The sequence below is a fragment of the Eleginops maclovinus genome, chromosome 7 (genome assembly GCF_036324505.1).
Source record: "Eleginops maclovinus isolate JMC-PN-2008 ecotype Puerto Natales chromosome 7, JC_Emac_rtc_rv5, whole genome shotgun sequence".
Classification (NCBI taxonomy): domain Eukaryota; kingdom Metazoa; phylum Chordata; class Actinopteri; order Perciformes; family Eleginopidae; genus Eleginops; species Eleginops maclovinus.
The window spans coordinates 22,332,358-22,358,410 of NC_086355.1; the positions used below are offsets into that span (position 1 = coordinate 22,332,358).

Consider the following 26,053-nt stretch of genomic DNA (forward strand, 5'->3'; position numbering starts at 1 on the left):
GGTGCTGAGGAAGTGTCTGCATCTCTCCCAGATGAACTGAACACATTTTATGCACGCTTTGAGAAGCCCCCTGCTGTGGAGGCAGAGAAGGCCCAGGATCCCTGCTCACTGGTTTTGACCAGTGCAGATGTGTGTAAATCTCTGAAAAGGATCAACACACACAGGGCTCCTGGACCTGATGGCATCCATGCTCTCAAGGTGTGTGCAGTTCAGCTGGCAGATGTGTGGCAGACATGTTTTAAAGAGTTCATCATTGTCCCTGTCCCCAAAAAGACAAAACCCATCTGCCTCAATGACTACCGCCCAGTTGCACTCACCTCCATCATCATGAAGTGCTTTGAGCGGTTAGTCAAACCTTTTATTTCCTCCTCCCTCCCTGACTCATTGGACCCCCTGCAGTTTGCCTACAGGGCAAACAGGTCCACGGATGATGCCATCTCCCTCACCCTCCACACTGCCCTCTCCCACCTGGACCGGAGGAACACTTATGTGAGAATGCTGTTCATTGACTACAGTTCAGCATTCAACACCATTGTGCCCTCCAAGCTCATCATTAAGCTCAGGGACCTCGGGCTCAACAGCGCCCTCTGTGACTGGATCCTGAGCTTCCTGACGGGCAGATCCCAGGCAGTACGGATGGGGAACATCACATCCTCCACCTTGACCCTCAACACCGGAGCCCCTCAGGGTTGTGTGCTCAGCCCTCTCCTCTACTCCCTATTCACGCACGACTGCGTGGCCACACACAGCTCCAACACCATCATCAAGTTTGCTGACGACACGACCGTCATCGGCCTGATCACAGACGGCGACGAGACGGCGTACAGAGAGGAGGTCAGAGCCCTGACATCTTGGTGCCAGGACAACAACCTCCATCTCAACGTCAGCAAAACAAAGGAGCTGATTGTGGACTACAGGAAGAGGCAGAGAGAGGCACACACACCCATCACCATCGACGGGACTCCTGTGGAGAGAGTCAGCAGCTTCAGGTTCCTCGGGGTAAACATCAGTGAGGACCTGACATGGACACATCACACCAGGGTCATATCCAAGACGGCTCGACAGCGACTCTTCTTCCTCCGCAGGCTGCGGAAGTTCAAAATGGACTCCAGGATACTCTGCAACTTCTACAGGTGCACCATCGAGAGTATCCTGACTGGCTGCATCAGCGCCTAGTATGGCAGTTGCACCGCCCTCAACCGTAAGACTCTACAGAGGGTGGTGAAAACTGCTCAGCACATCACCAGGACAGAGCTGCCATCCATGGAGGACCTCTACACCCAGCGGTGTAGGAAGAAGGCTGGTAGGATAATAAAGGACCCCCATCACCCCAGCAACAATCTGTTCTGTCTGCTGCCGTCTGGCAGACGGTACCGCAGCATCCGGACCAAGACCACCAGACTCAGGGACAGTTTTATACCACAGGCTATAAGACTGCTGAACTCCTGAGCTGTGTGAATGTCTACTCACATCTGTTTATAGTACACACATATATATATATATATATATATATATATATATATATATATATTATACACATCTGCCATACATATCTGTTTATAGTACACACATATCTATATATTATACATATTATTCTTGTCAAATTTTTGCATTATTTTATTTATCTTATTTGCACTGTGTATGTTGAGTTGTTGGAGGAGCATGGGATATAAGATTTTCATTGCCAACATATGCGCTGTATCTGCTGTGCATATAACACATAAAACTTTTGAACCTTTGACTACATTTTCATGACTATTTTGTATAAGAATACAAAAAGCTAACAAAAGCAGAACATTTTTCTATTTAGTCAATATGGCTCATTTTGTTGTCCTTACCACCAGCTAGCTAGTTCTGATGCCTAGTATTTCCTTGTTGAGTGTTTGAAAAACTAAATGATAAAGAATGGTATTGTTTTGTTGCGTTTAGGCATGCAAAATAAATCTGCCCAGACTAAAAGTATGTCATCATTCTTCAGAAATTCTTATTTCCTGATAACATCACACTGTCTGTCAAACACTCAACACCCATGACAAAAGATTTCCAAACCAACGCATTGGGTTACACAATTTGTGTTTGTTAGGGTCAGACTGATTGAGGGCAGTTTGCAGTTTATTCCATTGGATGGTACTTCTAATTTAAAGGAGAGAAAATATGTGAGGTAATTTGAGGCTTTACCATAACATTCCATGGCCCTTTCATTTTAATTGATAGGTTGTCCATCGAACCGTGAGACAGAATGAACACGTTGTCTTTTGTGATAAAGTGTAGTGCACTTCAGCTGGTATTGCTATTGTGTGGCTACTTGTGATTCACTCATACACAGTGTACTCTTCCAAAACAAGTATTAGCTGATAAGAGTTCAGGCACCGCCCCAACCTGATGGACCTCTTACGTTTCATGTTTCACGACATTTAAAAGAAACAGCCCACAGCACTGGCTGAGGATCTGTTACCCAGCACACAGTAAGTGGACCTTTTCTGATTTTCCTGACCATTCATGCATATCTAAATATACACAGAAAATATGTGCAAATTGTGGTGTTTTGAGTTACCTTGAATTGTCACACCTCGACACGCTTTACAGTGGCAATTGCATTTGAATCTCAGGCGTGTGATTTTAATTTGGTGTGTAATCTTTTATCTTTTTGCACAAGGGATCTGTGGAAAATGCCTGGACGCCCCGGTAAATAACTGTTGAAGTTCATCCTCTACTCTTTGTTACAAATGCATTGAATGTGCATCACATTTACTAAATGTTGACTAATGACTTTAAAAACAGGGGGACACTGTGGAGGAGGAGGACATGGACATGGACATGGTGGTCACGGCCAGGTTGGATGCCATGGAGGGAAGCGCAGGTGTAGGCCAAAGCGTGGACGCAAGCATATGAAATGTCACAAGAAGGGAAAGGAATGTCACGGGGTAAGAATCAACTGTGCAGATTATTCAACAGAAAGTGATTTTTGTTCAGTATTCAGAGAAACAGGATCAAAGATGTTTGTGTAATCCAATTTAATGAAAGCAGGAATTATTTAGTAATTGTGTTAGAATTGATTGCCATTAACAGGAAATTAACATTACAAATCACCTAGAGATGTGGCTTCACTTGACATAAAAACTACAAAAATACAATGGGCTCACATTTCAAAACAGTAAAATCCATACTCAGGTATCAATAACTCATATCTATCCCTTTATAACAACAGGCAGTCACGTGTTTCTTGAGGTAAACATCCACATCCGCAGCATAGAAAATATTTGCTGAATTGAGAACACATATGCAGGATTTACTTAAAGAAAACACTGCAAATAAAAAACGCAGCTCAAAACACAGAAAGGGTGATTTGTTTCGGGCCGGTGTAACACGTTTGCTGTTCTCGGCCTTAGAGTCTTCCACTGAAAACAAATGTGTGTCCATGCAGATGTGTTCTTTCCCGTTTTTCCAAAAATAAGTTTCTAAATGTGTATGTTTTCGGACAAAACGGACACACTTGGAGTGTTTAATTAGTATGCAGTGTTCTCAACGCTTTTTGGAAATATGGGCTTTTTTTCCTTTTTGTTTTTACTGCTGCAGGCTGTTGAAAAATAAAAAGAAGGTTTTTTATCGCTTGGTTTGCTTTTAATAACATCCAGTCTGTAATGTTTGTGATATAGTGTCTAACTTGTAGATATCTTCTGTATATAGATCACTCCTGGTTTGTCAACACAATGAAAGTGAGCCTTTAAATGCAGCAGTAGGAGAGGGTATGGAAGTCCTCAGTGGCAAAAGAGACAGAAATCTCAGTTATCAAAGTCTAAGTCTGATCTCAATTTTTCTCTCATTTGTTTGTGTTACTGATATTACATAACTTGTTAACCCACAGTATACTTCTGTTTCAAGTGCATGCAGAAATTGTCCTTGTAAAAATAAAAATAACAGAAGATAACAATATAAAGTCATTAAGAAGTCTTGAACATGTTAAAGGGAATAATACTTCCCCACCAACACATGACAGGTGGATACAGGAACTTTTACAATGAATTCAACTTGAGAAGCTAAGACTCTCACTAAAAGGATCTCTGAAACCCTTCCACAAGACCTGGAGCCCTTTACTAATGTGTATCAATGACCTCCCTATGACTCGCTGCTTGAATTGTTGATTGGATTATTTGGTTTGTTTCCTGTTTCTCCTGCTGCAGTCCTCCAGCAGCTCCTGCAGCAGCAGCGACTCTGACAATGGTGGTCATGGTCATGGACATGGACATGGACATGGACATGGTGGTCATGGACATGGACATGGACAAGGTGGGCATGGCCATGGACACGGACAGGGTGGATGCCATGGAGGGAAGCGCAGGCGCAGGCCAAAGCGTGGACGCAAGCATATCAAATGTCACAAGAAGGGAAAGGAATGTCACGGGGTAAGAATCAACAGTGCAGTCTATTCAACAGAAAGTGATTTTTTTTCAGAATTCAGAGAAACAGGATCAAAGATGTTTGTGTAATCCAATTTAATGAAAGCTGGAATGATATAGTAGATTATTAATGTTAGAACTGATTGCCATAAACTTAAAGAAATTAACATTACAAATCACCTACAGATTTGGCTTCACTTGACATAAAAACTACAAAAAGTTGTTGGTTTTCTTCCTGTTTCTCAGTCCTCCAGCAGCTCCTGCAGCAGCAGCGACTCTGACTAAATGAACGTTCCTGGGCAGGGGAAAAACAACTTACCACCTGCAAATGTTGAGTTTCTTATACCCATAAGCATTTAAATTCATGTCACACAAATGTCAACAAGCTTTTGTGGAATATGACTTGTTCACTGATTGTAAGGCTTTTATAAAACATAATAAAAGTGAAATTTGAGCTTGGAATTCTCAGATCTTTTCTTTTTAGACACGTCACTGTATTTCTGTTAACCTGTTGATTTGATAAGCTAAAATAGCTAACGGATTTTCAGAATATTGCAGAAAGATCTGTGGCAAACAAACGTTTATGATACTTCAACTTGTTATATAGCAGGGTAATCACATATTAACACGATGATTTTTCAAAGCAAAAATGCAATCGACATAAGTTAAAAGTAAGCGTTAGCCATACAAAACTACATCAGTCACATGGCTGCGCATCACCACCGCTAAAGGCGCTATTGTTTGGTGTGATGATGTTTAGTGTCTCATTTGATCATGACACATTGAAGCATCAGACATTCAGCCATATTATTCATTATATTATATTATATAACTATGGACGTATTTTATGTCAAAAAAACTAAATGTGTAAATGTCGTAAGCTTGTGTTAACCACAGATTTTATATCTGGCCTCTAACCAAAAAATTGACGTTAAGACGAGGGAAACAGAAGTGAAATGCTGACTCATTTCCAGCTTTCGGAGGGGCCATATTGGGTAGATTTTTAGGTTGCATATTTGTAGATGGTATGTGTTTGTATATTTGTATTTATGTCCCCATGCTTTAATGTCCCCGGAGTGTGTCGGAGAGAAAGTCCCTGAAGGCTTTGCAGACCATTTACATGCACAACAAACTATATAACACACTACAGGAAAGGGGAAACCCTAAAAAAGCATGATAGGGCCTCTTTAATACTCATTCATGGAACACTTGCATGTATGGCGTTTAAAAAAGAGGACTTAATGTCAAGTCTCCCACACAGGATCAAATGAATGAACTCAGTTAAGTCTCAGGAGATCGGGTTACAAAATATTAAGTGTGCTGTATTTCTCCACAACTCCCTCACAAACAAAGTTTGGGGAGTGGAGCTCTGCCCCTTATGATGGACATGGATTCTTTTAGGTGTGGTTTGAAATAAAGGCAGAGCCAGCGTACTGCGATCACTGTGGATCTGCGCTCCAGCTCAAGGTAAGCTGAGTTCATTTACTCACTTAAGTTCTATTGTGACATTATTGTACTTTAACTCGAGTATTTCCATGTAATGCTACCTAATACTTTTATTTTAGTACAATTCAGAGGCAAATCTCGTACTTGTACTACATTACATTTATTAAACACACATACACATTACATATAAGAACACATGATATGCCTTTCTGATGATGCAGTACATCACTAACCCTGTAGTTTACAAAGTATCTAACGTTGGCTCCACAATGACACTACATGTTCTACTTGTTAGTGTTACACAAATACTGAGTACTATTACTTTGGATACTTTAAATGTATTTAATTAAAAAATACTTCTGTTCTACTTTGACTTAAGTAACATTTTAAACTCAGAACTTTAACTAAATGGATCTGAGTACTTTTTCACAACTGCAACGAGGACCATGGAGTGTATGCTTACATGTTTTGCCTTTGTTAACTGCTGAACATTATTTCATGATCAGTTGCTTTCTTTCCACTCTTTATTGCATTTGAGATGTTCATCCCCTTACACCTGCATTTCATGGAAATAGTTTGTGAAGTTAAAAAATAATTTATGTGTCTTTCTTCAGTTACAGCGTTTTAAACTGGAATTTCAAGATGTACTGGAATAAGGAAGGTAAGCAACTGTCTCTTAGTATACAAGCTGACATACAAGCTGAATCAAAAAATAATCCACCTCGTTTTGTCTTACTAGGATGTCCTCCTAAGCCCATGCCAGGCATTGCACCACCCGGACCCTACCCTACCCAGTGTCCAACAGGCATAGCACCAGCCGGACCCTACCCTACCCAGTGTCCAACAGGCATAGCACCAGCCGGATCCTACCCTCCCCAGTGTCCAACAGGCATAGCACCACCCAGACCCTACCCTCCCCAGTGTCCAACAGGCATAGCACCACCCGGACCCTACCCTCCTCAGTGTCCAACAGGCATAGCACCACCCGGACCCTACCCTCCCCTGTGTCCAACAGGCATAGGACCACCTGTACCCTACCCTACTCAACCCTTTGGGCCTCCTGCACACTATCCTTTGGCTCCACCTAGTGGAGGGTGTGGACATAGCTGTGGCCCTGGACATGGACATAGTCATGATCATGGACATAATCATGATCATGGACATTGTCGTGACCATAGTCCTGGTCGAGGTCGTGGACGCGGTCATGGGCATGGCCACGATCACGGTCATGGTCATGGTCATGGTCATGGTCATGGTCATGGTCATGGTCATGGCCACAAACACAAGCATGGTCACAAGAAAGGAAAGAAGGGTCATGGGGTAAGATCCAGTTTTATTGAATCATGCAAAGTGAATTTAACGGAGACTCAAGTGTACCAAATGTTAGTTAAAGGGAAATAAAAAAACAACAACATGAATGGAAAGATTCTTCAATTATGAGTTCTCAGTTTACTGGGTACAAGAAGCCTAAACGTTTTGGTTCTATTACAACCGTTCTGCACAAATCCTACCTTAATGGAGGTTTAATGTGACTCTGTTTGAGGGAGGGGTCTTCTTTAAAAGTATCCTCCCTTGAATATATAAGTTTTCCACCTTGATTTTGATTGGATTCCTTGTAGACTTTCTTACAAGATGTCAGTCTAAAGTTTCAACCGCTAAATTGAGCATTTAAATGCAACAAATAGGGTTTCAGTTATCTAATGTTTAGGAAGCCCTTAGTTAGACTTAATAAGAGATTATCCAATCTGTATATTTAAATTAACAATAGATCAAACAAATATGTGTAAAATCTTACAGCTCTCTTTACCTCTACAGAGAAACTGTTGGCTTGCTATTCAAGTTTGTGTGGCCCAAACAGAAAACACAAATAGAAAAACGGAAAGAACTTATTGAACAGAAGGTCCTTTAAAAAAGGGATTCCTAAATCTAGAAACATACTCATCATTTGAAAACACACTATAAACTATACTAATTAATTTACTTTACACAACTTTAACTATTTCATTGCACTATCATTGTTTGTATCATTCATTGTCATTCTAAATTAAATGACAATGTTTCCTGATGTAGTCCTCAGGCAGCGACTCCGACTAGAGGAAGACCAAGAAGAAACAGCTGGAAACCTTCATCCTGCTACCTGAAGCCCGCGGGTGTGCAGAACTTCATGGGGTGTCGCAAGGCCTTTTACATTTTAAAAGTTGTAAGAAAATTAATAGAAAATGTGATTACTTGGCCTATATCTCGGAATTGAATCCTTATTTTGGAAAGGTTAAAGAATAGTGTAGAGTTTGGATTATTTTTTAAGATGTAAAGTTTCTTTTTAATTCTGAATTTGTGAAAAAAGGACCATGTTAAATAAAAAAAGGAAAACATTATCAAGACATAGAATTGTGTTCATAGTTCCTGAAAATTACAGGAACTCTCTGATCTCTGATGCAAGAAACAATCTGCTCCAAATCCATCCAACACACATTTCACAATAACATCCAGCAGTTATTGCATTCATAGTTTTGTTACAGGTTACAAGTTGTTTGTACTGTTGAATATTGTGCAATATTAATCAAGGTTGTGATTGTACTGAATGATAGAAAGGGTGTCCTTAAGAAAGGCTATGTACCTCTGCCTTAAACACTGCATACTAATGATCACTAGTAACGGTTTATTTGACTGCTTACATCTCAATGAATATTCAGGGTTTCAAATCTTAGGCTCACTTTAGAAGCCAATAAAGGCATGTGGAAAAAACATCTGGTTATCTTTTTCTGATCTATATCTTGTTTTTCTCTATGAATTAATAACAGGCGAGGACACAGAATTTAATTTCATTAGACTGTCCAATATTTAATTTGACATTATATCATATTTCATTTCTGTGTATATAGACTCTTTTTGCACTATTTTTATTTTATTTGGATTTACTTGCACATCTTGCAACATTGTCTTGCACAATTTTATTTCTATGTTGTTATTTCTTTCATAATTTGTATTTGTTTTATGTCCTATACAGTGGTATGCAAAAGTTTGGGCACCCCTTAGGAAAACCACTGCATCAGTTTGTCACTTGCTGAGCTTTTGAAGCAGCAACTTCATTTTAACATATGTTATACCTTATGGTAACAGAAACATCTCAGTAGTGAAATAACTTTTATTGGTCAAACAGAAACATGTTTATGTGCATTCAAACAAAAATAGGCATGTGCATAAATTTGGGCACCCCTAAGAAATAATTCCATTAATATTTAGTATTGCCTCCTTTTGCTGCCATAACGGCCTGTAGACGCCTCCTGTAGCCACAGACAAGTCCCTTAAGCCTGGCAGGTGGTATTTTGGCCCATTCTTCCACACAAAACGTCTCCAGTTCAGTCAGGTTTCTTGGCCTCCGTGCATGGACAGCCTTCTTCAAATAAATCCATACATTTTCAATGATGTTAAGGTCTGGGGACTGGGATGGCCATTCCAGAACATTGTACCTGTGCTTCTGCATGAATTCCTTGGTGGATTTTGATCGGTGCTTAGGATCATTGTCCTGCTGAAAAATCCAACCCCGGCGTAGCTTCAACTTTGTGACTGACTCTAGAACATTCTTGTCAAGAATCTCCTGGTACTGTAAGGAATTCATGTGGCCCTCAACTTTAACAAGTTTTCCAGTACCTGTGCTAGCCACACAGCCCCATAACATGATAGATCCTCCACCAAATTTTACAGTGGGCAACAAGTTCTTTTCATTGAATGCAGTGTGTTTTTTTCGCCATGCATACCTGTTCATGTTATGACCAAATAACTCAATCTTGGTCTCATCTGACCACAGTATTTTGTTCCAAAATGCTTCTGGCTTGTCCAGATGTGCTTTTGCATACCTCATGCGACTCTTCTTGTGATTAACACTCAGGAAAGGCTTTTTGCACATCACCCTTCCAATGAGCTCTTCCTGGTGCAAAGTACGCTGGATTGTGGAACGGTGAACAACTACACCATCAGCAGCCAGATGTTGTTGTAGTTCTCTGGAGGTGGTCTGTGGCTTCTCTGTGACCATTTTCACCATCCTTCGCCTGTGCCTTTCCCCTATTTTTGTCGGCCTACCACATCTTTCCTTCACACGGACTGTTCCTGTGGCCTTCCATTTCACAACTACGTTTCTGACTGTGGAGACAGACAGTTTAAACCTGTCAGATAATTTTTTGTACCCTTCTCCTAATTTATAATGTTGGATTATCTTAGCTTTCAGGTCAGTGGAGAGTTGTTTTGAGGTCCCCATCTTGCCACTCCCTAAGAAAGAACCTAGGCCAGGCACAGCCAGCTATTACCTATGTTAAATAGCCTTTTTCATGATTGGTTCCACCTGTCTTTGTAATTGAAGGTCTAATGAGCTAATCAAAGCAATTTTGTGCAGCAACCTGTCAGCTATAAATCCGTACAGGTGTTGAAATGAATGCTATTTATAAGGGTGCCCAAACTTTTGCACATCCCATTTTTTGCATTTTATTTTATTATAATAAAACTATGTAATGCTACCCTAGGAATTTTGGTCTGGAAAACACTAAAACGTCTACATCTTTGTAGGAAAACAAATGTTGTTGCTGTGATCTTCTATTATAAAGGAAAAGCAAATTGTCATGAAATCTCAGAGGGGTGCCCAAACTTTTGCATACCACTGTATATATTCATGTTGCATTGTTGGAGCCTAGGCTTTAGTTTTTCATTGCCATATCTACACTGTAGCTACAATAAAGCCTTTGAATTTGAATTATAATTTGAAAAAACAGAAACTTTCTCATAACTGTAGACTGAAAAAATTAAACTTGATTTTAATTAAATGTATTAGGTCAACAGGTTCCACATACAGTAATTGTATTAGCTTGGTTGGAAGCAATAGTTTTAAGTTGAACCTATTATTTTTTTATTTAGACTTAATATTATTGCTTTCAACTAACCTGATTTACATAATAATCGTAATAACAACATTTCAACATTTCACAGGATTAGGTCAGTAAAAAGCAATTTTAAATAAAGAACATTAGGTTCAACTTAATATTATTGCTTTCAACTGAACTAATACAGTAATGCCACATTTGTTGACGTAATACATTTAATTAAAGTCAACGTTTCAGTTTCTTCAGTTTAGGGTTAGGGTTAGGTTTTTATACACAAAACTCATGAAGAACTTTAAAATGATGATGTTGTGATGTAGATTTAAATACCCACATGTTTAAATACGTAGGGAAAAATGTGTGGGTTTACAGAAAATTAATTGGCAGCAATTTTGCTAATTGTTAAAGTAATTCTTTCACAGATCCAGATTTTGAAAAATAGATTGGCCTTTCCTTTTTAATATTTACATTAATTGACATTTTTTCTGCAACTTTTACTACTTGTACTTACCTTTACCATTCTCAATGCAGTCTTTCTATTTGTAAGGAAGTATGTTTACTATGTAGAATTTGTATTTCCACCAAGGTAAAGGATCTGATTTTTCCACCACTGATGATATGACTGATTCACTGATTCTGATCAGCTGTCTCATCTCCAGCTGATTCACTTCCATCCCTTCACTCAGCAGGAACCATAACTGCACCCCCGCTGACACAAAAAAAGCAAGTATTCCCTACAATGTCCTGCCTCTTAGCTCAACATTTCATCTAACCTCATGGTTTCATATTACACTCTGTGTGTTATCTTTCACTGTATATTCCCGTTATGTACCCAAGGAGCATTGAGCGACCTTTGTTTGACACTGACTTCACTAAGAGTTTCACCCTGACGCTCCCTGTTATGTTCACAGAACCCAGTGTTAATCGCCTGCTCATTCAAGCTTGGTCTATTAATTGACACATATACATAGAAGCCTAATAAGTGTACTAACCAGTGATTAATACACTAATAATTTATGTTATATGGCTTTCTGACTGATTAGAGACATCTTTATGAGTGTTGAGAAAGGATATGTGCAGATTGTCAGCATATATGAACACAGTCTCAAGATCAAAATGTTTTTAAATGTTTCATATTGAGATTGCAAAGGATCAACACATCTCTTTATGAGTTGTTAACCAGATTTTTTCAAACTACAAATTCCAATAGTTTTGGTTTGGGTGTGGGAATCCATATCTTAGACTGCACCTGGTTCATATTGACTGTATGTTAAAGATTACACAATCACACCCATTTAGCTCACAAAGCCGCAATGTCCTGATGGATGACAGGCTCTGCCCCCTGTGATGTGAACTGGCCTGCAGATAAAAAGCAGCAGCAGGTGGAGGCTGTGTGAGCTGCCCTCCTGCACACAGTAAGTTCACCTCTGAAACTCAGCTGAGGACTTTCTGTAAGGTTCTGAAATACGGAATGATTGTATATGTGTGATACCTAAATAAGTGCTTTTGTTTACTTCTTTTTTTTATAGGCATCTTTATCTGAGGTTTCAGAATGTACGGACACAATCAAGGTAAGTATCACAACAACTGTCCATTAAAAAGAATACGCATTACAGACCTGATGATCAGTTTTCCTAAGTATTTTTCCTTCTTATGTTTAGGAAACCAGTACCCTCCTGGTTACCCGAACCATCCTCAGCAGATGCCGGGTGGATACCCTCATCCTCCAGGCTCCGTCCCACAACCAAACTACCCCCCACAACACGGAGGCCAACACGGACCAGGACCCGGTTATGGGCCAGGACCCGGTTATGGTCATGGACCTGGAGCTGGTTGTGGACCTGGTTTTGGTCATGGCCAAGGACAGGGCCATGGACAATGCCAAGGTCAGGGTCATGGGCAAGGACACGGACACGAACATGGACATGGACAAGGACATGGACATGGACATGGACATGGACATGGAGAAGGACATGGACATGGAGAAGGACATGGACATGGACATGAACATGGACATGGACATGGGCACGTACCATGTCATGGAAAGCCCCACGGCCATAAACACAAGCATGGTCACAAGCATGGCAAGTGCCACAAGAAAGGAAAGGACTGTCACGGGGTAAGATTCAAAACGTGTTTTATTTATGAAGCCTTGCATGTTGATTATATTTGCTCAAAAAAGCCTATCTTTTTAAATTAACGCTTTTATTTTTTTTGCATAGGATTGGGGATCAGCTGTTTAGAAAAAAAATCATTATAATTATGAATTATAAAAATGAACTTGAAATTAAAACTTAATTAAAAACAAACTGTAATATTATCAAATAAACAGGATGAAAAATACACTGTTTGTATAAAAACACAACATTTAATAAAATACAAAAATAAATACTGATATTGCCAATAATATTTAAAAATGTGGTATTTTTTATCAATGTTAAAAATAATTGCAAATATTTTTTAAAGAAATGATGACACTGGCTTTACATTCTTAAATTTCAGGCAGCAGAACAGCAGTAAGTTGGTGTTGACCGCGGTTTTGTGTATTGAAATGAGTCACTGACTGTGTGTGTGTGTGTGTGTGTGTGTGTGTGTGTGTGTGTGTGTGTGTGTGTGTGTGTGTGTGTGTGTGTGTGTGTGTGTGTGTGTGTGTGTGTGTGTGTGTGTGTGTGTGTGTGTGTGTGTGTGTGTGTTCTTCCTCCCTGCAGTCCTCCAGCAGCTCCTGCAGCAGTGACTCAGACTAGATGAAGGCTCCCGATTGGAGGAGAAACAGGACATGCTGGAACCTGGAAACATTATCCTCTTACTATATATTGCAATATGTTACTGCTGAAATATTTCTTCACACACAATTTAAAATCAGTATTTGTATCGAACATCAAACGCATATGTAATCAGTCTCAGACACTTAGATCAGCCATGCTATGTAACATGTAATTGCTTATGACACGTTACAGACGTTATTGATGATGTTTTTTTTAATATATATATATGATTTATTTTTTAGATTTTCAAGACACAAAGACAGCAGCAATACAATACATTAAACCTGCAAATGCTAACAAGACAACTACAAGAAACAAAACATCCATACAATTAGACAATAATGAAATACGACAACAAAACAAAAACAAACAAAATTAAAATTAAAATTAAAAGACATTTTGTGAGCGTTTTTGTGAGCTGTTGGCGGTACAGGGGTGCGACTCAGCCAATGGGGACAGACTCCAACTGGAGGGACTTAACATGTTCTAAGAATGGCAGCCACATTATTGTGAACTTTAAGTCTGAGCCCCTAATACAGTGTTAATTTTTTTCCAATTTCACAAAATATAGGGCATCCTTTATCCAATGTGTATGAGACACTTCCAATGCATCAGATCAGCGAAATAGGATGGCAGTAAATGATCAATGGGTAAGACACCAAACAGGCCAATTAAGGGTGAGGGGTGGATGGTAACAGATGTGATAGCTGAGAGTGAGTCAAAGACAGACTTCCAAAACTGAGAAAGGGTGGGGCAAGTCCAAAACATGTGGGCGAGATTAACTGGTCCTAGGTGACATTTATCACGATTAGGATCAGTGCCAGGATAGATGCCAGTTAGTTTACCTTTGGACCAGTGCACTCTGTGGACCAATTTACATTGTAAAACACCCTGGCGGGCACAAATGGATGATGTGTGGACACGTTTCAAAATGGACTGCCAGTCTCTATATTGAGGTCCTCTGACCAATTAGTGCGAAAGTTATCAGAGGGCAGAGGATGGCATGTGAAAAGAGTGTTGTATAGTTTTGAAATGGTACCCTTGAGGTTAGGGTTAAACTTAAAATAGTGTCCACCAGAAGGAGGAATAGTAGGGAAACTTGGAAAAGGATTACAAATCAAATCTCGGTCTTGTAAATATCTGAAGAAGTGAGACTTAGGTAGTTTGAGTTTACGGGTCAGCTGATCAAAAGATGCAAATGTTCCATCAATGTAAAGTTGTTTTACAGACACAATACCATTGATCTCCCATGTTGAAATTGCAGCATCAGTGACAGAGGGAGTGAACAACGGATTGGAATGCATAGGGGACAGTAGAGGTATTCCCTGGAACCCAAAGTGCCGTTTAAGTTGAGTCCAGATCTTGAGACAGTTTTTAACTACAATATTGTTGGACTATGATGAAGATTGTAATGCCAGGGGGAGGCACAAGAAGGACATCAGATAGGAAGAGCCACATGAGGCATCCTCAATCTGCAGCCACGGTGGATGTTGATTGCTTACACAACGCCAGGACAATAAAGTTTGAATGTTCGTCGCCCAATAGTAAAATAAAAAGTTTGGCAATGCTAAGCCACCCATTTCCTTGGTTTTTTGAAGAATGTTTTTTTCGAATTCTGGGTGTTTTCTTGTTCCATATAAACTGAGAGATCAAGCGATCAAGTGAATGGAAGAAATGTTTCGAATGAAAACTGGTATACACTGAAAAAGATATAGAAATTTGGGGAGCACATTCATTTTAATGCAATTTATTCTGCCAGCCAGAGATAGAGGTAGGAGAGACCAACGTTGGAGGTCTTGAGTCAGTCAAACCTATAGAGTGGAGAAATTGCACTTAAACAAATCTGAGAAGCTCTTGGTCACGCAAACGCCCAGATATTTAAAACTTGCCAGAGATGCCTTTAACCAGGGGTAACCAACAGGTCGATAGCGATCGACTGGTCGATCTTCAAAGCTTTCACTGTCGACCCTTAGCATTTTCACATTTTCTAAAAAAAAATTGAAAAAATGTTGCACTTTACATCATGGTGACTCGCATTTGGACTTGGACTTGGACTTGCCCCTTTTGACTCGAAAAGACTTGCTACTTTCCCCTAACCCAAAGATTAAAAAGTATGTTGACATGGACTGCGCTATCTCTCTTTGCACCTGTGTGCACCTGTGTGCTTAACGTGTGTCACACGACATCCAATCAAATTAGATCCACCTTGTTTTGATCTGACAGCATCCAACCAATCAAAGTACTGGACAACCAATGAGGCGGAACAGACTATAAGGCGCCAAGTAGGCAAAAATGATACCACCGGTAGTTTCGTTTGGATTTAAAAACTTTGAGGTGGTCAACAAAAAAAGAACTGCAGTCTGTAAAACATGCAGGACGAAGATAACAGACGGAGACGAGACAACTTCCAACTTCGTTGGACATTTGAAGTTGCACAAAGAACGGTAAGTTTTGAATGAAAGCCAACACTAGCTTATCGGCTAATTGCTAGCTAGCTACATATCAATGAGACTGTTAACGTCACCTTGGCTTACGAACGCGCTAAACGGTATCTCCTGTGGGTTCATTAATGGATAAGTTCACTATGTTGCACTTGGAGCCCCCTTTCTGGGTCGTCTTGGATGAAACAGAAATGTTGACGATTGGTCCAGTCTCCAGCTTTTGGCTAATTTGGAATCAGCCCCTGCTTCAGAATGGTTGGCTACAGGCATTCATAACATTGTCCTTAAAACAACCCTAAATATTCGTTTTCAAAGATGAGCAACTCACCGAGTGGTAAGTCACTAACTAGACACAGCCGAAGGACAGAACGCCCTTTTGTTCTGGGCACTGAACATGAAGTCTCTTCCTTCACTCTTCCGAGTGGCCACCAGAGTCTTGGCAGTGCCTGCCTCTAGTGCTCCAGTGGAGCGAGTTTTCAGCCTGGTGGCTACGTCCCCATCGTGCACAAATGACTGACAGACTTTTGGCCAATTTGATCTTTTGCAAATGCAATGCAACATAGGGCCCTGACATAGAAAAGCACAACTCTGTTCATTGTCTTGTTCATGACACTTCACATCTAGTCCCCTTCCAGACACAGACACACACACACACACACACACACACACACACACACACACACACACACACTTTTTTGGGAGTGAGGATATCTTGTATAAAGTGGTGACATGTTTGAAAAGGTTAAGGTTACACTTAGGTTTTGAAATGAGTTAAAAAGACTGAAAATATTTTGTATAAAGTGGTAACACATTTGGAAAAGTTACATTCAACAGTTTTTGTGATGATGTTTTTTAGTTCAAGGCTAGATTTATGTTTTAAGGTGAAGAGTGTTTTGCAAAAATGAGGATCTTTTGAGACAGCTATAGTGCAATAAGCAATGGAAATACAATGTGAGCATTTTCTGTGGAAATTACATTTGCCTTTGTTTATTTCAAATGTGTTTGAACAATGTTCTTGGTTTGATAAATACAGATCTTAAAAGCATACATATTTGTGTAAATATTATTTCTCCGTTGTTAAAAGGACTTGAAACTCAAACGGTAGGACTTGGGACTTGACTTGAGACTTGTCGGTCTTGACTTGGGACTTGACTCGAGACTTGAAAGCAAAGACTTGAGACTAACTTGTGACTTGCAAAACAATGACTTGGTCCCACCTCTGCCAATTGGTTATTTGATATGCTGAGGTCTATGCTGAGGCTGCATGCACCTCAGCATATCCGGTCCCTTTAATGGGAGCATGAATTTCTTTTCACATCAGCAAAAGAGAAGACTATAATGCCTCATATGCCAACAGGCGGTAGCGTTGCCAAAACGTGGCAACCTGGAGCGCCATCATTCTAGCACTCATGCTAAATTCAAAGACTCATATCCACTCAACAGCGCATTAAGATCAAAAAGAATTGATGAAATGAAAAGAGGACTAAAAGCACAGCAGTCGCTTTTAATCGCGCCTACAGCAAAGAGCAAGGCAGCTACAGAAACATCCTTCCGAGTTAGTCATATTTTGGCTAAGCACAAAAAAACATTTACGGATGGTGAGTTGATCAAAGAAGCAATATGAGCCTTACAGCTGACGTCTTGTTTGCTGATTTTAAAAACAAAGAAGACATAAAAGCAAGGATAAGAAGTGTACCACTTGGTGCACCAACTGTAGCCAGACGATTCGAGTCATTGTCCGAAGATGTATCCCAGCAAGTATTAAAAGACTTATCTTTCTCTGAATACTTTTCAATTCAGTTTGACGAGTCTGCCGACGCCACAGGCACAGCCCAGCTAAGTGTGTTTGTCCGAATGGTTTTCACGGATTTTACTGTCAAGGAGGACTTTCTGGCCCTTATCCAATTGAAAGAAAGAACCAGGGGGAGGACGTGTACAAGGCATTCAAGGACTTTGTGCATGAGTATAAGATTCCCATTCATAAAATAGTGTGCTTCACAACCGATGGGGCACTGGCGATGATCGGTGTTTGTTCAGGATTCGTCGCGTTGTGCAGAAAAGACCCAGACTTTCCACCATTTGAAAACGATCACTGTGTGATACATCAACATGCATTGCCAGCTAAAGCAATTGACATGTCACATGTAATGAATGTTGTTGTTAAAATAGTCAATTCAATTCGCACAGAAGCGCTTTCAGCACCGGCTATTTAAGTCTTTATTGGACGAACTCGACTCTGCATATGGAGATTTGATCCTTCACGCAGATGTAAGGTGGCTCAGTCGGGGCAAGGTGCTCCAGCGTTTTCTGGATTGGCAGCCAGAGATCATCAGTTTTCTGAAGTCGAGGAACGAGGAGTATGAGCAGCTGTCCGACAATACTTGGTTATTGGACTTGGGGTTCCTTACCGATCTGACTGCAAAACTCAATGACCTTAACCGAGAATTGCAAGGGAAAGACCGAGAGCTTGGTCACATGATTAGCGCAGTGGAGGCATTCAAAGTGAAGCTCAGTTTGTGGACCACTCAGTTAAGACAGGCGAGGCTGACACACTTCCCAAGTCTTGAAAAGGTGTCACAAAACCTCACAGACAAAACCGCTTTTCATCCTGAACAATTCTGCACCCATTTGAACAAACTGACATCAGAATTTGGCGCTCGATTTGTGGAGGTACAAGACATGGGGCAAGTAGTTGGTTTTGTATCAAACCCTTTCCTCAGCATTGACATTGAACAGCTGTCAGTTAAAATGCAGGAGGTGTTTACATTACCTATGGGCGTTGACATGGAGATTATTGAAATGCAAAGCAACATTGAATTGAAGGCCAGAGCAAGAGACCAGGACTTTTGGTCTCTCGTGAGTAGAGAGCGGTATCCATTGATGGTGTCATGCGTGCTTAAACTGAAGGCTACTTTGGCTCCAAATACTTATGTGAAATGGCCTTTTCACAAATGAAAATAATAAAATCCAAGTACAGAACTCGTATGACTGACGCACATCTTACTGACTGCCTCAGACTGGCAATCACTAACTATCAACCAGATTTCAAAAGACTTACAGATAATGTGCAGTCACAGCAGCCTCATTAAAGTCAGGCTGATAGAGCAACTTGAGCATTGACAGATATTGTGCATTGAACAGAGAAACTTAATATGGATTGTGTTCATTGAACTGGAGGCTAATATCTGTAAATGTGAATATTATTAATTGAACTGAGAAATTAAATATTGTGCATTGAGCAGATACTGTGAATAGTTTGTATTGAACAGATAACTGTGTTTTTCTTTGTGTGTATGTATGCACGTACATTCAACCTGTTGTAACAGAAATTGATTGCAAAAATAAATATGAGATGAACAGTCTTACTCCTAAGTGGGTTTTTTGGAAGATATCGGATTGGTATATCTCAGTTTACAATTTGGAATAAAAAGTGATCTTGGGCTTGAAAAGGTTGGTTACCACTGCCTTAAACGGTCCCTTTGAAAGGGGGTAGGCTGCAGCGTTAATTGGAAGCAGTTCACTTTTGTTAAAATGTAAGTTATAAGCCAAAATCAGCCCATACTCCCTCAGCACAGCCGATACTGAAGGAATAGATTTGTCTGGGTCCGAGATGAATAGCAGAAGGTCGTCAGCATACAAGGAAAGTTTATCCCATGATGGTGTTTGTGTGAATGTAAAAGTGCTTTCGGTGTAAGACATGTTAGTAAACATGCAATGGCTTAGTTTTTCCTTGGCTTTTTGTAAAGAACTATTACGGCAGTGTATGCTTTTGTTATATTATGATATGAGCGTTCCCTTGTGTTTTACATTTCATTTGACCTCATGGTTTCGTATTACATGGTGTGTGTTATCTATTATCAGTGTTTATTCTTCTTATCGTTTTTAACCAGAAAGCGTTGAATGAACACCTTTGTTCTGAGAGATTTTTTTAATAGTTACACACCGTGCCGCTCCCCATTGCATTCACATGGAATGTGCAGAGTTTATCTGAAGACAATCTCAAAATGTATTCAAATTAGTGCAAAAAAAATTTCTAAACAAAAAAGATTTGTTCTGGACTTTTGAACAAGTTGTTTTGGTTGGGGGGTGGAAAACGAAATGATTCATTTTGACTATAAGTGAAATATTACACACACCCATTTAGGCCAAAAGTGATTGCAGATAAAAAAAAATGAGCAGCAGGAGGAGGCTGGGTCACTGGATCTGCTCTCCTGCACAGTAAGTTTGATAATGTTTAATAATAGTAACAATACATTTGATTTAGTCGCACCTTTCAAAACACCCAAGGACACCTTACAATCCATCAATTTTTTTATTTGTTTTGCTTAAAGGATCTTCATTTGAGGTTTCAGAATGGCCAAATACTACTTAGGTAAGAATCACAACCCCTGTCAATTATAATAAATATACATAACATACCTGATAACGACGTGTGATAACTCTCTCTTCTTCTTACTGTATGTTTAGAATGCATGGTCCCTCCTGTTGACCCATACTATCAACAGTGTATGCCACAGTCATTCCCTTGTGCTCAAAACGGTTCTTATGATTACGGTTATTATGGACCACCAAACTACAACCATGAGACCTGGACCATGAAATTAACAAGGACCTCTGATTGGTCAGGGGCATTGCCACAGAGGGGCTACTTGCTGCAGGGAGGCTATGGGCCACAGGTAGGCTACGGGCCACAGGGAGGCTACTTGCTGCAGGGAGGCTACGGGCCACAGGGAGGCTACGGCCAACAGGGAGGCTACGGCCAACATGGAGGCTACGGGCCACAGGGAGGCTACGGCTAACAGGGAGGCTACGGCCAACAGGGAGGCTACTTGCTGCAGGGAGGCTACGGGCCACAGGGACGCTACAGGCTGCAGGGACGCTACAGGCTGCAGGGAGGCTACGGGCCACAGGGACGCTAAGGGCCACAGGGACGCTACGGGCCACCGGGAGGCTATGTGCCATATAGAACAGCAATGCCACTGAGATGGCCAGGGCGATACATGTAAGCAAGTGTCACCAGAACGGACAGGACTGTCACGAGGTAAGATTTGATAATTTTCTGATTTTTTGATCATTTTCTGATGGTTATATTTGTTCCAGAAAAAAATCAAAATGTTGTCTGTTTTGGTGACTTTCATGGCATATATACAGTATACTTTTTTTCCAACGGTGCAATGCAATACAGGACATACAACGACCAGCACTTGTAATTTTGATGAATAATAATGATAGTTGTTGTATTGTAAATATTAAGAAAAAAAGTAGGTAAAAAGAAACAATAACGATTACATAACATAGAATAAAGTAGAAAAAAAAATAAAAGAAGGATACTCGCACTGAAAGACATTGTATCTTTATCACAATAAATCGGAGAAATGCTGTATTATTGGTCCAATATTAGAAATGATATCGTTACTCCAGAACTGAATATCCCTATTTTCAAATTAAAATGATGTGTGTGTGTGTGTGTGTGTGTGTGTGTGTGTGTGTGTGTGTGTGTGTGTGTGTGTGTGTGTGTGTGTGTGTGTGTGTGTGTGTGTGTGTGTGTGTGTGTGTTGTGTTTTTCCTCCCTGTATTCCTGCAGCAGTGATTCAGACTCGATGAAGACTCCTGATAGGAGGAGAAACAAGACATGCTGGAACCTGGAAACCTTCATCATCATACCATATCAAGATGTATCTGCAGAAATATTTTTTATCACATTCATACTTAATACTTCATTTTCTTTTTGCATTTTCTTTGAATGAACACCCACCACTGTATTAAGGTGAAACACATTCAGGATCAAACAAGGCTGGTTGTTTGAATAAAACGCCTTTGAAGCATTACTGTATCCATGATTGTGTTTGCGCTGTAAATGTCATGATCCTTGTTTCGTGTCTGTCATGTCCTTGTGTGCTTTATTTTGAAATGTTTCCCCTCTTGTTTCATGTTAAGCTTCACTTCTGTCTGCGTTTCCCTCCTGTGCCTGATTGTGTCATTGTGTTCACCTGTTGCCCCTGTGTTTCTCCTCCCCCTTCCAGCTGTCTCTTGTCTTGTGATTACCCTTGTGTATTTAGTCCCTGTTTCCCTTTTGCTCGTCTGTCCACCAGCGACCTGATGTGTAAAAGTTGTTCTCTATCATATTGGATGATAGGGCCCGCTTGGGCGGTTTGCATGTTGCAAAAAAGTTAAAAACAACCAAAAAGTAAAACAATAAAAACACTAAAATGTGGAGTTGGTGAGGAGCTCGATACACACCAGCCATCCTCAGCGCCATCTTGTCTATACCACAATGCGATAGCCTGTGCAATCAAACATTTGTTGATGTTAACATCTGCACTTTTTCACAAGTCAACAAGTGGTTCTTTAAGAACTACTTCTTGTTTTTGATTGAAAAAGTATTTTCAATGAGTACTGGGAAATGCATTGAAGTCCTTACAGTGCAGTACAGTACAGTGCAGTATATTATAGTATAATACAGTATAATATAGCATAGTAGAGTGTATTAGAGGGCACTGTAGTATAGTATGGTATAATATAGCATAGTATAGTACTGTACATTATAATATAGTTTAGTACAATATAGTATAGTATAGTGTAGTACAGTATAATAAAGTAAAGTATAGTATAATATAGCATAGCATAGTATAGTACTGTACATTATAATATAGTTTAGTACAATATAGTATAGTATAGTGTAGTACAGTATAATAAAGTAAAGTATAGTATAATATAGCATAGCATAGTATAGTATAGTGTAGTATAGTATATATATATATATATATATATATGTGTAGCATATTGTCTCGACGAAAGTCCAGGTACATAAAAACATTTTTCAAATGGCTTTATTCTTGTTTAACATAACTTACTGATAAAAGGCAACTTCTATGAATTTTAAAACGTTGTCTTCAAGATAGGATAAAACAATTTATCAATACGAATAAAACTATTTTATAAAAAGTGAACAGTACTGTAGAGTTTGGTGTAATATGTTTACAATAAAAAAAAAAAAGAATATAGGATTGAGAGTCCCGCCTCTGCACAGTAGGTGGCAGTGTGGCAGAAACAGCAGTAAATCTCCCTCGGTGGTGCGTACGCCCCCCCGTGACGTCACTGCACCAACCAATCAGGGCTAGGTCGGTGTCTCGTTCAGGAAGTAAATGCTGACAGTACAGAGCAGAGGAAAGGCAAGAGCAAAGAAATCTGTACCTGAAAGTGCAGCCTGTTGCTACAGGATATAGAAACAAGATAATAATGTCTTTGACTGTTTTGACTTCTGCCTACAGGTATGTGGCAAGTGACTGTCTCCGCGTGTGTAATTTAAAGTCTGTTGTCTTGAGTTGCTTATTGTGTACAGTGTGTAGCCTCTAGCTTGGTATACAATATCAGACATGCTGGATAAGGTTGAATTCAGTCAAGATGCTTGCTACTGTAAGTTGTAATGTTTTACTTAATGTGAGTCTGAGGTCAACCTCTCATGTCAGTGTTGTTCTGAATGTGTACTTGGCAGAAGGCAACATAGTATTGATAAGATAATTGATTCTGAGGCTGAGGAATCACATGTTCTCAGATGCTACATGTCCAGTCTGTCTATTCATTACTGTTTCCTTCAGACTAAGGTCCCTGTGCAGACTGCAGCGAATCCAGGGCCACATGGTGAGCACCCCCCTGATGTCCTACCTTTATATACAGTCTATGGATCCTGCATGATGTTTTCTACCTGCTGTTTATGTGCAGTTAGGATTGTTGGGATGCCATTCAATGTGTTACTACAGTTCTTCTTGCAGAATTACAATAATGAATGTTATTATCAAAACATTTAAATTAGTTATGTTATGTAAAGCGGTACACTAATAAGTAAAATGGAGAGCACACTAACAAATTAATTAAACTGGAAAGAAACACATTTGTGCTTTAGGGAATTTGAATAGGATGGAGCATATACAGTGGGGCAAAAAAGTATTTAGTCAGCCACCAATTGTGCAAGTTCTCCCATTTAAAAAGATGAGAGAGGCCTGTAATTTTCATCATAGGTATACCTCAACTATGAGAGACAAAATGGGGGAAAAAATCCAGGAAATCACATTGTAGGATTTTGAATGAATTAATTGGTAAATTCCTCGGTAAAATAAGTATTTGGTCACCTACAAACAAGCAAGATTTCTGGCTCTCACAGACCTGTAACTTCTTCTTTAAGAGGCTCCTCTGTCCTCCACTCGTTACCTGTATTAATGGCACCTTTTTGAACTTGTTATCAGCATAAAAGATACCTGTCCACAACCTCAAACAGTCATATTCCAAACTCCACTATGGCCAAGACCAAAGAGCTGTCAAAGGAGACCAGAGACAAAATTGTAGACCTGCACCAGGCTGGGAAAACTGAATCTGCAATAGGTAAGCAGCTTGGTGTGAAGAAATCAACTGTGGGAGCAATTATTAGAAAATGGAAGACATACAAGACCACTGCTAATCTCCCTCGATCTGGGGCTCCACGCAAGATCTCACCCCGTGGGGTCAAAATGATCACAAGAACGGTGAGCAAAAATCCCAGAATCACACGGGGGGACCTAGTGAATGACCTGCAGAGAGCTGGGACCAAAGTAACAGAGGCTACCATCAGTAACACACTACGCCGCCAGGGACTTAAATCCTGCAGTTCCAGACGTGTCCCCCTGCTTAAGCCAGTACATGTCCAGGCCCGTCTGAAGTTTGCTAGAGGGCATTTGGATGATCCAGAAGAGGATTGGGAGAATGACATATGGTCAGATGAAACCAAAATAGAACTTTTTGGTAAAAACTCAACTCATCGTGGTTGGAGGAGAAAGAATGCAGAGTTGCATCCAAAGAACACCATACCTACTGTGAAGCATGGGGGTGGAAACATCATGCTTTGGGGCTGTTTTTCTGCAAAGGGACCAGGACGACTGATCCGTGTAAAGGAAAGAATGAATGGGGCCATGTATCGTGAGATTTTGAGTGAAAACCTCCTTCCATCAGCAAGGGCACTGAAGATGAAGCGTGGCTGGGTCTTTCAGCATGACAATGATCCCAAACACACCGCCAGGGCAACGAAGGAGTGGCTTCGTAAGAAGCATTTCAAGGTCCTGGAGTGGCCTAGCCAGTCTCCAGATCCCAACCCCATAGAAAATCTTTGGAGGGAGTTGAAAGTCCGTGTTGCCCAGCGACAGCCCCAAAACATCACTGCTTTAGAGGAGATCTGCATGGAGGAATGGGCCAAAATACCAGCAACAGTGTGAAAACCTTGTGAAGACTTACAGAAAATGTTTGACCTCTCTCAATGCCAACAAAGGGTATATAACAAAGTATTGAGAGGAACTTTTGTTATTGACCAAATACTTATTTTCCACAATCATTTGAAAATTAATTCTTTAAAAATCCTACAATGTGATTTCCTGGAATTTTTTTTCTCATTCTGTCTCTCATAGTTGAGGTATACCTATGATAAAAATTACAGGCCTCTCTCATCTTTTTAAATGGGAGAACTTGCACAATTGGTGGCTGACTAAATACTTTTTTGCCCCACTGTAACTTGAATAAAAATAAATTCATACAGAAATATTTGACACTTTAACAGCTGATTTGCAGAGGTGGGAGAAGTACTCTGATCTGGTACTTTAGTAAAAGTACCAGAGTGTAGGAATACTCCTTTACAACTAAAAGTCCTGCATTCCAAATTTGACTCAAGTAAAAGTAGAAAAGTATTCGCGTCAAAATGTACTTCATGTACCGAAAGTAAAAGTTCTCATTGTGCAGATTGGTTCATTTCAGAATATAATAATAATAATAATAATAATAATAATAATAATAATAATAATAATAGATAACATTCGTATAGCGCCTTTTCAAGGAACCCAAGGCCGCTTTACATGGTGGATCAAATACAGACGGAGAAGATCTGATATGTTTTATAATGATTGATCATTAAAGTGTTCTCAGAGCTGGTAAAGGTGCAGCTAGTTTGAATGGCTTTGTATACTGCAGGGTAGCTGCTGAATTTACCCCAGGTGAACTAAAGTCTGATTTAAGGGCTGATTATATTTACCATCATTAATCCAAATCTGTAAAGTAACTAAAGGGATTAAATAAATGTAGTTGAGTAAAATTACATGAATTATCTCTAAATTGTAGTG

The 26,053-nt window shown here is 40.0% G+C and overlaps 3 protein-coding genes across 6 annotated transcripts in view; all 3 read left to right on the top strand.

The window, feature by feature from the left end:
- The first annotated feature begins 2,243 nt into the window (after window positions 1-2,243).
- On the top strand, window positions 2,244-8,590 carry LOC134867148 (uncharacterized). Of its 3 annotated transcripts, XM_063887497.1 has the most exons (9): window positions 2,244-2,465; window positions 2,657-2,685; window positions 2,782-2,924; window positions 4,182-4,403; window positions 4,644-5,864; window positions 6,458-6,504; window positions 6,583-7,067; window positions 7,098-7,163; window positions 7,914-8,590. In XM_063887497.1, exons 6-9 carry the CDS (start codon window positions 6,486-6,488, stop codon window positions 7,935-7,937), a joined length of 594 nt encoding a protein of 197 aa, XP_063743567.1. In that variant the 5' UTR covers window positions 2,244-2,465; window positions 2,657-2,685; window positions 2,782-2,924; window positions 4,182-4,403; window positions 4,644-5,864; window positions 6,458-6,485; the 3' UTR covers window positions 7,938-8,590. The 3 variants fall into 3 exon arrangements, with proteins under 3 accessions (XP_063743567.1, XP_063743565.1, XP_063743566.1); XM_063887495.1 differs by having other exon boundaries at window positions 6,583-7,163; XM_063887496.1 differs by lacking the exons at window positions 2,244-2,465; window positions 2,657-2,685; window positions 2,782-2,924; window positions 4,182-4,403; window positions 4,644-5,864 and having other exon boundaries at window positions 5,894-6,504; window positions 6,583-7,163.
- Window positions 8,591-11,417: 2,827 nt separating this feature from the next.
- Window positions 11,418-13,873, top strand: LOC134867149 (keratin-associated protein 21-1-like). 2 transcript variants are annotated; one of them, XM_063887498.1, is made up of 5 exons: window positions 11,418-11,434; window positions 12,011-12,126; window positions 12,241-12,282; window positions 12,373-12,830; window positions 13,420-13,873. In XM_063887498.1, the coding sequence occupies exons 3-5, from the start codon at window positions 12,264-12,266 to the stop codon at window positions 13,453-13,455; spliced, it is 513 nt and encodes a 170-aa protein (XP_063743568.1). In that variant the 5' UTR covers window positions 11,418-11,434; window positions 12,011-12,126; window positions 12,241-12,263; the 3' UTR covers window positions 13,456-13,873. The 2 variants fall into 2 exon arrangements, with proteins under 2 accessions (XP_063743568.1, XP_063743569.1); XM_063887499.1 differs by lacking the exons at window positions 11,418-11,434; window positions 12,011-12,126 and adding an exon at window positions 12,144-12,162.
- A 9,153-nt stretch (window positions 13,874-23,026) lies between these two features.
- hibch (3-hydroxyisobutyryl-CoA hydrolase) overlaps window positions 23,027-26,053 on the top strand; it is a 29,148-nt gene continuing 26,121 nt past the window's right edge. The window contains exons 1-2 of the mRNA XM_063888576.1: window positions 23,027-23,188; window positions 23,516-23,558. Of these exons, the coding sequence (XP_063744646.1) occupies window positions 23,157-23,188; window positions 23,516-23,558 (75 nt within the window). The 5' untranslated portion in view covers window positions 23,027-23,156. The remainder of the gene's footprint in view (window positions 23,189-23,515; window positions 23,559-26,053) is intronic.

Bases quoted from the DNA above. Each gene is read 5' to 3' on its own strand.
- LOC134867148 (XM_063887495.1), top strand. The intron at 7,164-7,913 runs GTAAGATCCAGT...TTCCTGATGTAG, and splicing joins AAGGAAAGAAGGGTCATGGG to TCCTCAGGCAGCGACTCCGA.
- LOC134867149 (XM_063887498.1), top strand. The intron at 12,831-13,419 runs GTAAGATTCAAA...TCCTCCCTGCAG, and splicing joins AAGGAAAGGACTGTCACGGG to TCCTCCAGCAGCTCCTGCAG.